The 11,093-nt window shown below is 40.3% G+C and overlaps 1 protein-coding gene across 1 annotated transcript; it reads left to right on the forward strand.

Annotated features, from left to right (window-relative positions):
* Positions 1 to 626: 626 nt before the first annotated feature.
* Positions 627 to 10,799, forward strand: LOC134657128 (luciferin 4-monooxygenase-like). The gene is made up of 10 exons (XM_063512679.1): positions 627 to 782; positions 1,182 to 1,389; positions 1,845 to 2,040; positions 2,574 to 2,696; positions 3,384 to 3,558; positions 5,532 to 5,672; positions 6,645 to 6,776; positions 7,513 to 7,743; positions 8,916 to 9,078; positions 10,672 to 10,799. The coding sequence occupies exons 1-10, from the start codon at positions 627 to 629 to the stop codon at positions 10,797 to 10,799; spliced, it is 1,653 nt and encodes a 550-aa protein (XP_063368749.1).
* Positions 10,800 to 11,093: the final 294 nt, after the last annotated feature.

An 11,093-nucleotide genomic window follows, 5' to 3' on the forward strand; every position in this document is an offset into this window, starting at 1 on the left:
ATGTTGTAGGGTGACCATTATTGTAAATAATTAAATTTGTCCTTAGAAAAAAAGTTAAAAACAGGAAAACCTTGTGTTTGTTTTACTTAAATACGACTGTGAACAATCCATTTACATTTATTGTGTTCACGTCTGGTGAACGATCCTGTATTATACAGGATCTTCTTCAGGAGTTCTTGAGATCATTTGAATTGCAGCTTAAAAAATAATCCTGCAATAAGTGTCTCTCATTGTCAGTCTCCAGCGAGAGTTTAGAAGGTATGTAAGTATGTAAAATAGACGAGGCGGTGGAGGGGTAGTGTTTTTAATTTCCTCGCTCTGCGAATGTTCTGTCACAACCGCTATATGGCCCTTCGCTTACTTGAGCGTATGCATGGAGCGGGTGAGCGGGTGAGCGGGTTAACGAAAAATAGTATGAGCAACGCTAACTAGCGCGGACCCGTGTGACGGGGTTTACCTATGTACGATAGTGTGGCAGTGCGAGCCCGATGGGCGTGCACCCGCTCCGTACCCTAAGTCGGCGTAGAGACATAATTATAATTCCACACGCACGTAGTAGTCTGGAGGGGGCTTATGGTTATAGGGACTTGCTTAAGGGCCGGGGAGATTAACCCTTTGCGTGCAGAATGTATCCGTCAAGAAGAGTGAACGACTCCGTGCACTGGTTCATGAACGAGCTGACGTCTCGGGTGGTCGCGGAGTCGGGGAAACCTTCCGACAGACACCATCTCGGGAAAATCCTGCTGCAAAGCCTTAAGGATGATCCGGATTTCGTTTTGCAGGTAATTTATATTTACAAAAAAAAGGATTACAGTGAATAGATTTAGCAAATTAAAGTAAAAATGTTCTTTTCGTCAGAATTCTAAAATTAGTTTGTAGAATTTGTGAATTTAAGCTAATTATTTCCCACCCCTATTTTACCTTACCTACTCTGAACCTACTGCACCTTAAGAATCAATCGTTTAGGCTTAATAACGGGTTGTTACACTTTCCTAAATTTAGTAAATAACAAGAAATCTCTTATCGTGCCTCACGTATGGCCCATTTATATCTGATATATTACCTATATCCTATCGTTTCCCACGTATTGCGGCGTCCCTCTTGTCAGTACCTAACTATACTTAACTAAGTTTAGGAAGGTGTAACTAGCCCTTAAAAGCACTAATAATGGTTTAATGTAGATCGACGGTGCGACCGGCGAATCAGAAACCAATGGTTCAGTCCTCGCGAGGACAGTTCGCTGCGCCATCGCCCTCAAGAGCCGGGGTCTCCGGCGCGGTGACGTCATCACCCTCATGGCTCCGAACCACATCGACCTGACCATACCGTTCTACGCGGCGCTTTACCTGGGAGTCATTGTGTCACCTATTGACACGACCTTGGGTGTTAGTGAGTATCCAGAATGATATGATTAAGATTACCTACCTAATAAATATAATATAGGACAATTTTATACAGATCGACTTAGTCCCACAGTAAGCTCAATAAGACTTTGTATTTACACAGTAAGTACTTACTTATATTCTTATACTTCTGAGGCTTATACTAACATACTGATAATTTATCAAGTCTAGATTTATTTACTCTGATGTTTACAGAAGTTGCTTAGCGGGTCAGGTGTTCAAAATGATCTTAACGCGACTTTATTGTTAAGAGAATAAGAAATTTCGTTTTTCGCGGTAATGATTAATGATTGTCTGGTAAGTGGTAAACTAGGTAACCTAGCAGCCACCATACAAGTTATGTTAGAAATAACATGAAATTTGACAGTAACTTTCGCTATTTGTACTTTTTTTTTATCGTGCAAAAATATTAAATAAATAATGGGTAACACTCTTCTCTAGACGAACTCCAAAGCAACTTTGAAGTGTCCAGACCTAAGGTGGTGTTCTGCCAGAGTGCCCGGGCCCAAGACGTTCAGCAAGCTCTAAAAAAAATCGAGAAAGATGCCTTCATAATAACCTTCGATAAGGGTGGCCCGTGCAGTTTCATAGAATTTTTGGAGAAATATGGAAGTCAAAGTTCTGTTGAAAAGTTCAAGTGAGTTATTTGATGTATATGTCACCGTAAAATTGTAAACACTCGTCATATTATAATCTCAATAGTTACTAAGCTTAGAATAAATTTAAAAGTGGAAAAACTACTGTCTTGTTTAATAGCATCGTTCGCAGACGTTTCTGCTTGGTAAAAATTAAAACTCAATAGTTACATTATAAACTGACGGTAGAGAGATTACACGGGTGCCCACGGGCGTAATTATCCGGGTTCGGAATCGATGATCTGATTCCATGCTAAATATTTTTTTTTTGTTTTAAACAAAGTCGTTTATTAATATATCATTTATCTCACGTGCCTTCTCAAGGCTTATTTATAAAGGGAGGAGTGAATGATTCACTGTGTTCTGTGTTCGAGAGAACATCTGTAGCTCAGTTTACTCAGTTAGTTATATAGCCACTGGGTCAGTTTTCCAGACCATGGCAAGTTGTTAGTTATATAGCCACTGGGTCAGTTTTCCAGACCATGGCAAGTTTACAAATCGCTCAAGATGGATTAAAAATAAACTGTTTTCACAGACCAACGGACTTCGATCCTGAAGATACAATCGCCATCCTGATCGCTACCAGCGGGACCACCGGGTTACCCAAATGTGCTGCCGCCACTCATAAGAATCTCGCTGTCACCGGACCGTACGTATGGTAAGTACCTACTTTTAGCATAGGCCGGCCACACACAGCACATATGACACGGCCACACTTTAACGACACATTAGGGTAACATTCCATTTCTGACCGCAGCTGCACTACTGGTACTGTTGGTCTAAGAGCTAGCCACGGCCATAGGTATGCAATTTATAGAGCAACGAAATCCCTCTAGTTAGTATGCCATACTATCATTATTAATTAATCCGGGCGCCTGGCAGCTGTTTAGCGGTGGGTGTGGGAGTGGATGGGCAACAAAGTGGTTGTAAAATCAATTGAAGGTGTGCAATTTATAGAGCTCTGTGTTTGGTGTGATATAATAGCTAATTATGTATTTAATTCAAATATAACAATGCCAGGCGTTTTATTTGGGGGAAAAGTAGTGCCAGGTGATGAAAATACACAATCACTTGTGCGCCTGGAGGAAGATCACGAACAAATTTCACCTGACTCACAATAGCTTTACGCATAGTGTCGTATATGTCGTATAGGCGTAATTGAACAGAGTAGTACTGTTATTTATTCTGTGACAGAGTACAAAAAGTATTTATGTAAGTTACATAGCTAACTTGCTACTAAACTTGTTATACTTTTCTAAGATCAAGTAAGTAAATCTATGCCGAACTTGATGTTAGAAATCGGACAGGCTATACATACCTATTAGTAGGTATGTTATATTTTTAGGTCTCGGTACACCAAGTTCCCAACACCAACTAAGATGGTACTGATAGCATCACCAGTGCAATGGATAACGGCTCAAGTGATGATTCTGATGTCTCCTGTAATGCGTTTTACCAGATTGCAATCGTCTCAATCTTTAACGCAGCGACACACGTATGATATTATCAACACTTATAAGGTATGCCCGATCAAATACTGTGTACTTACAAATTGTTTTTTGAAGTGAAAACTTCTTTAGCGGCGCTGGGCACTTTTTGAGGTGGGGAAAAAATGAGACAGCGTAAGGCGATCACGTGACCGTAAGGGGCGTAAGGTTTAGTTAGATGGCCACTCATAATTTAGATGGCATTTAAATCAATAAAAAAAAACTCAATGTTATTTGACATTTATGTTGAGGACTCCTTTTAAAAGTTTTCAAGACTCTTTACCTATGTTCAAATAATTTGACGTTGTCATGGCAGTATGTAAATGAATGTCAATGAAAAAGTGTGATCTTATTTGAGAATGATGATAAATAAATAGAATACCTCCGCTAAACGTATGTATCGTGTTACCGGGCGTCGGTAACATAGTGAGGTGAGTTTTCACTTCTATCGGCACTCCCGGAGTGCAACCGTTGTTGCTTGTTTTTCCAAGCCATTACTGATTTGACTCTACGGCGATGCCAACCAGCGGGCGTCCGGCGCGGTGTCCATATTTAATAAATGTCAACATAATATGCGAGTGGCCTCAGTGCACGCTACTGAAATCCCTTGGAGGATGCTTAAGACGAAACAGGAGCTGAGATTTAAATATTTCAGGTAAACATACCCGTCTCGCTAACGGAAGCGGCTCCTAAAACTAGTGCGATAAGGACAAGGCGAAAAATCCTGCGTAAAAATCTCAAAAATCGAGGTTTCGTACTCGACTGTTTCCTCCTCCAAAACATAACCAATCGTAACCAGATTTGGAAATCTAAATGATTATGAAATTATCTGTGTCGGACCGTTTTGCTTTTTTGGCTAATTGATATCAGGTTTGAATACCACGCCTCTCATTGCGGCATAGTCAATTAGGCCATTTTGGCCATTTTTGAAGGGCTCTATAGCGCCTTAAAAACAAAAGCGGCCAAGTGCGAGTCGGACTCGCCCATGAAGGGTTCCGTATTTAGGCGATTTATGACGTATAAAAAAAAAACTACTTACTAGATCTCGTTCAAACTAATTTTCGGTGGAAGTTTACATGGTAATGTACATCATATATTTTTTTTAGTTTTATCATTCTCTTATTTTAGAAGTTACAGGGGGGGGGACACACATTTTACCACTTTGGAAGTGTCTCTCGCGCAAACTATTCAGTTTAGAAAAAAATGATATTAGAAACCTCAATATCATTTTTGAAGACCTATCCATAGATACCCCACACGTATGGGTTTGATGAAAAAAAAATTTTTGAGTTTCAGTTCGAAGTATGGGGAACCCCAAAAATTTATTGTTAATTTTTTATTTTTGTGTGAAAATCTTAATGCGGTTCACAGAATACATCTACTTACCAAGTTTCAACAGTATAGTTCTTATAGTTTCGGAGAAAAGTGGCTGTGACATACGGACGGACAGACAGACGGACAGACGGACAGACGGACAGACGGACAGACAGACAGACAGACAGACAGACAGACATGACGAATCTATAAGGGTTCCGTTTTTTGCCATTTGGCTACGGAACCCTAAAAATGACAAAAAAAGCAAAACGGTCCGACACAGATATTGACAATATTAATCTGTGTTGAAAAAATCATTGCTCTAGCTTCAAAACCCACGGAGGAAACAGTCGAGTACGTTTGTATGGAGAAATGACCACTCCTGTTGCCTCTTAACGCTTATTTTTTAAGGCGTTCGCTAGCGTCGCGTTTGCGCGGAAGGGGTGAGCGGGTTAACGAAAAATAGTATGAGCACCACTAACTGGCGCGGACGCGTGCGACGGATTTTACCTACAATGGCACCCGCGTGCGTGCGCCCGCTCCGTCCACCCGCGCCAGCTAGTGGACGCCCTTATACAGATAGGGCTCAAATCAGAAAATTGGCTCTATGACTCCTAATTTTGTATAGGTATACCCACAGGAGAGAAGTGGGCATAATTGCTTTGTAAACCTATTAACCAACGTTGTTGCAGCCAACCTATGTCATGTTTAGTCCATCGTTCATGACCACGTTGCTGATACCAGAAGGAGCAGAACAGTGTGATTTCAGCTGTTTTGAGACCATCACTATTGGAGGAGGGAAAGTGTCAGCGGAGCTCGTAGGAGAGGTTAAGGTAAAAGATCGTAGGAACCGAAAAATAAATCATGTATAAAAACCTACAAAACATACATTATTAGCCTCGTGATCGTAGTTACTTACCATTGAGCAATAGTTGCATATAATCTAACACTACTTCAGTGCGAAACATTTGAGAATATAGTCCGAATATTTACTTTAGGAGTGAAAAAAGCGGCCAAGTGCGAGTCGGACTCGCCCATGAAGGGTTCCGTATTTAGGCGATTTATGACGTATAAAAAAAAAACTACTTACTAGATCTCGTTCAAACCAATTTTCGGTGGAAGTTTACATGGTAATGTACATCATATATTTTTTTTAGTTTTATCATTCTCTTATTTTAGAAGTTACAGGGGGGGGGGACACACATTTTACCACTTTGGAAGTGTCTCTCGCGCAAACTATTCAGGTTAGAAAAAAATGATATTAGAAACCTCCATATCATTTTTGAAGACCTATCCATAGATACCCCACACGTATGGGTTTGATGAAAAAAAAATTTTGTATTTCAGTTCGAAGTATGGGGAACCCCAAAAATTTATCGTTTTTTTTCTATTTTTGTGTGAAAATCTTAATGCGGTTCACAGAATACATCTACTTACCAAGTTTCAACAGTATAGTTCTTATAGTTTCGGAGGAAAGTGGCTGTGACATACGGACGGACAGACAGACGGACAGACGGACAGACAGACAGACATGACGAATCTATAAGGGTTCCGTTTTTTGCCATTTGGCTACGGAACCCTAAAAACACATTACTTCCTCTCATGTCGTTTGCGATGGCTGCGTTGCAGCCTAACTTCGTGGACACCTGACTCTCGCCAACCGCTACTTATACACGCAAATATATACGTTGTTCTGATATGCTTGAAGAGTGACTGTATGTGAAGCTACCCCGTGTCTGAATGGTGCCAATCTGCCCCTACTAAACAAGACATTAATTAATTGGCATTTCATCTTGTTGTTTCAGAAACTAACACCTAACACAGAAGTGTTGATCGGGTATGGAATGAGCGAGGCACCATCATTTGTCTTCGCAAACGACGCGATGAATAACAGAAATCCAACCCTTGGAAAACCTATGGGATGCTGGCAGTACAGAGTAAGATGAACACGTTATTTTGGCTTATTATTATCGAAGTCTCCGAAGACACCGTTTAAATACAGGATACATCCATATATAGAAAGAAATGTACACTTTATTTAATTTGACACCTCATTCCATGCCTTTTCAGTAATATCTTTACGAGAATGTTCCGTGAGATTATTATTGTAAAGACACGGATATTTTCCACTATTTGAACAAACTTTGCAGCCGTTCCCGCAATTATTTTTACAAAAACACAACGTTCTGTTCCTTGCGATGCAGCCCGGCGTATGACATGCGGTAGGGCCAGCGGCATGAAGTTTGCATGCAGCGTCGCTGACGCGACGATGCCGCTCCGTCGACAGAGCTGTGCGGTTTTGTATGTATGTAGGCTGCAAGCTAGCGTACAGCAAGCGTACAATGACGAATACGCGTCTATGCAGCTACGCTTCCGTGGACAGTAGGCCTAAGTACTCGGATAGCCTTGCTTTGGCAATAAGGGGTCTCCAAACTCGCCGCCGCGGCATGCCCTTTACTCCTTTTCGAGGGTGAATTGTATGGGATTTGCTTATTTTCGAGGGCCGTATTGACTCGCGCACCGTAGTTTGGAACCCTGAGGGTCAAATAGGCTAGATCTAAATAGGGTAGTTTCATCTATCAAAATGAAATTATGAAAGTATATGTTATTTATGTAGTTTTTGTCATAAGAAATACAAAATCCGCACCGAACATTCCGCCTTTCAATTTTCAGTTGATAGATGTTCAGACCCAAGAAGACATAAGCGAAGCATACAAAAATGGAGAAATATGGTTGAAAGGTCCTGGAATTGTTAAAGGCTACTATGAAAACCCAGAGGCAACGGCAGAGGCGTTCACCAAAGATGGTTGGTTCAAGACTGGCGATATGGTATACAGGGATGAAAACTACAACTTCTTCTATGTAGAAAGAATTAAATTGCTGCTGAAGTATATGAACCATCAGGTAAGGAAAGTCATCACCAAATTTGGTGAAAAGTCGAATCGGTTCGTATCCTTTCTGAATATTAATTCAGAAAGTTTTTCAACTCTTAGCCATAGTCCACAAGGTGGCATATACTGGGTGATTTTGGGGTCGTGATCCCGAATGCCATGTTTTCTCATGAGACGGATTTGAAAATCGTGAAAATAATCTTAACCTCTGGGCGCATACGTTTCGTAAACTTTGGTCCCGTAAGGTGTACTTTAGTTCCATGGGCGAAATGAAAAAAAAAAAAAAGCGGCCAAGTGCGAGTCGGACTCGCCCATGAAGGGTTCCGTATTTAGGCGATTTATGACGTATAAAAAAAAACTACTTACTAGATCTCGTTCAAACCAATTTTCGGTGGAAGTTTACATGGTAATGTACATCATATATTTTTTTTAGTTTTATCATTCTCTTATTTTAGAAGTTACAGGGGGGGGGGACACACATTTTACCACTTTGGAAGTGTCTCTCGCGCAAACTATTCAGTTTAGAAAAAAATGAGATTAGAAACCTCAATATCATTTTTGAAGACCTATCCATAGATACCCCACACGTATGGGTTTGATGAAAAAAAAATTTTTGAGTTTCAGTTCAAAGTATGGGGAACCCCAAAAATTTATTGTTTTTTTTTCTATTTTTGTGTGAAAATCTTAATGCGGTTCACAGAATACATCTACTTACCAAGTTTCAACAGTATAGTTCTTATAGTTTCGGAGAAAAGTGGCTGTGACATACGGACGGACAGACAGACGGACAGACGGACAGACGGACAGACGGACAGACGGACAGACAGACAGACATGACGAATCTATAAGGGTTCCGTTTTTTGCCATTTGGCTACGGAACCCTAAAAACGGTTATAATCGGTAAATAAATTCTTAAAGGATAGGACCCCATAATTATTTGTGCTCTCACAACAATAGGTGCCCATACAACCTTTGAACCCACTACCAGTAAGTGTCGGATGCAGGGTCACAACCGAGTAGTTCTAGCCGTAAAGTCCATCTAAGTCCGCTCTAACTTGACAGTGCCAAAGTCTCTCAGTGCCACTATTAACACCATATCTCATAGAGTTTTGACGATTACAATGGCTCTTCCACACTTGCAAGTCAGTCCAAGTAAGTAAAGTAACCTAATTCTTCTTATCACAGATCTCGCCACTAGAACTGGAGGCTACAATACGTCAACACCCGGGGGTGTTGGACGTGGCCGTGACCGGTATACCGGACACGCGCGGGGAGCTACCGGTCGCTTGCGTGGTGCGGCGGCCAGGGCATGACGTCAGTGCCGGGGAGATCAGACAGCTGGTCAAAGGTAAACAACTGAACAACAGAGTACCTACATTTTTTATATTTAAGGAAAAAATGGAAAAAGTTACGCTTTCGGCAGGACTTGAACCCGCATCCTCCACAATCCGTGTGTTGCTCTTAACCAATTGAGCTACCAGGACCTCGCAAATCTTTCCATTTAGTTAAAAAAAATATTTAGATTAAAGTACCTACACTCATTTACAACAAGTACCAATAGTTAGGCGCTCGGCATGTAGGTATTGGCGCGAGCAAGACGCACGATAACTAAATAACATGATTCAAATAGCATTCTGATGGCAATGTAAGTTCGAATTGGTCTGACTGGCAAATGTTTACAAAATATATCATTGAGACATCAAATTTGACATCAAAATGTAAGTCGATTGGCCTACGGATCGCGAGCAAAAACAATTGACGATGTATCATGTACCGTGATTACCTTTTTAACCGACTTCCAAATCTAAAAGGAGGAGGTTATCAATTCGGTTGTATGTTTTTTTTTTTTTTTTTTTTATGTTTGTTACTCCATATCTCCGTCTTTACTGGACCGATTTTGAAAATTTTTTTTTTGATTGTTTGTATATGCTACAGATTGGTCCCGTTTTTGTCAAAACCCAGTTCTGATGATGGGATCCATGAGGAATCGAGGGAACTCCTCAAATCTTAAAGGCATGCATATAGAGATTTTTGTATTTTCATCAAGAAATTAAGCATTTTCATTAAAAACTGTCGCATTTGATGCAGTGGAACTGCTGATGATGATCATAACGGAACTCTTCAACGACGCATAGCTCGCATTTGGCGATTTGTCCTTTTCGTTATGTTTGTTAAGCAAGTTAGGTTTTTAGGCACATTTATGTCAATCTCAAGTCCTGAACATGGGATCCATGAGGAATTGAGGGAACTCCTCAAATCTTAAAGGCATACGTATATAATTTTATATATTTTCATCAGAAAATCAAGCATTTACATTACAAACTGTGGCATTTGATGAAGCGGAACTGCTGATGATGATCAGAACAGAACTCTTCAACGACGCATAGTACACGTTTTGTGATTCTGAATTTCGATTTTGACTTGGACTGGGCCCGCCTCGGCCGGACTCGAACCCGTACTCGGACTCGGACCCGTACTCGGACTCGGACCCGGATCCGGACACGGACCCGGACCTTGATCCGGAAAACCACTATGATACCTAAACTAAACAAACCACTATGATTACCATAAAATGTATACATATTACCAAATAAAGTATAAGCGCCGTTAAGTGGGTCCAGGCTAGTAGTTAGAGAAGTCGGTTTTTTTCTATTAAAGATTATGTATTGTAAGATTTGTAAGGTAAGGTAATCACGGTCCATATCCCGGTCGATATAAAGTCATTGATAAGGACTTTTTGTAACTTAATAAGCATCGCGGCTAATAGATACATCGTCACTTGTTTTTGCTCGCGATACGGAGGCCAATCGACTTACATTTTGAATAATTCAAAAAAGTCATTGATTGTACTACATCTGTAGTCTATGACAAATTATTTTAATTATACGTACAATAACAATTGGCTTTTACGCACTTACTATATTTGGGATGTATTTTACAGAAAATTTATCGGACTCGAAACAGCTAAGGGGAGGCGTACTATTTTTGGAGGCGATTCCGCAAACAGCAACCACGAAGGTCCACCGAAGAAAACTCAAGGAGATAGCCTTGAACATGATAGCGGGTTAAGAAATAACAAACCGGGTCCGGGCCAAGACAAATGGGAAATGACCGACATAAATATTTATTGATACACGATTTTATTGCCGACTGTTCTTTCTCTCCTAGTAATATTATGTTATTACTACATTAAACGTTTGTTTTGATTCTGATATGCTTATTTCATTGTAAGAATTTATTAATAGCAAACAGTGGTGTTAGGTATTTTTTAGTTTCAACATTTATACGACAATAGGCAAAACACAGAGCTCTATTATTATATATATATATTATTATGTAAGACCTAAACTGTATCTCCTGTGT

This window comes from Cydia amplana, chromosome 19, assembly GCF_948474715.1.
Source record: "Cydia amplana chromosome 19, ilCydAmpl1.1, whole genome shotgun sequence".
In the NCBI taxonomy this organism is placed as follows: domain Eukaryota; kingdom Metazoa; phylum Arthropoda; class Insecta; order Lepidoptera; family Tortricidae; genus Cydia; species Cydia amplana.

Bases quoted from the DNA above. Each gene is read 5' to 3' on its own strand.
- LOC134657128 (XM_063512679.1), top strand. From the start codon at position 627: ATGTATCCGTCAAGAAGAGTGAACGACTCCGTGCACTGGTTCATGAAC. The intron at 3,559-5,531 runs GTATGCCCGATC...ACGTTGTTGCAG, and splicing joins ATATTATCAACACTTATAAG to CCAACCTATGTCATGTTTAG. The intron at 5,673-6,644 runs GTAAAAGATCGT...TTGTTGTTTCAG, and splicing joins AGCTCGTAGGAGAGGTTAAG to AAACTAACACCTAACACAGA.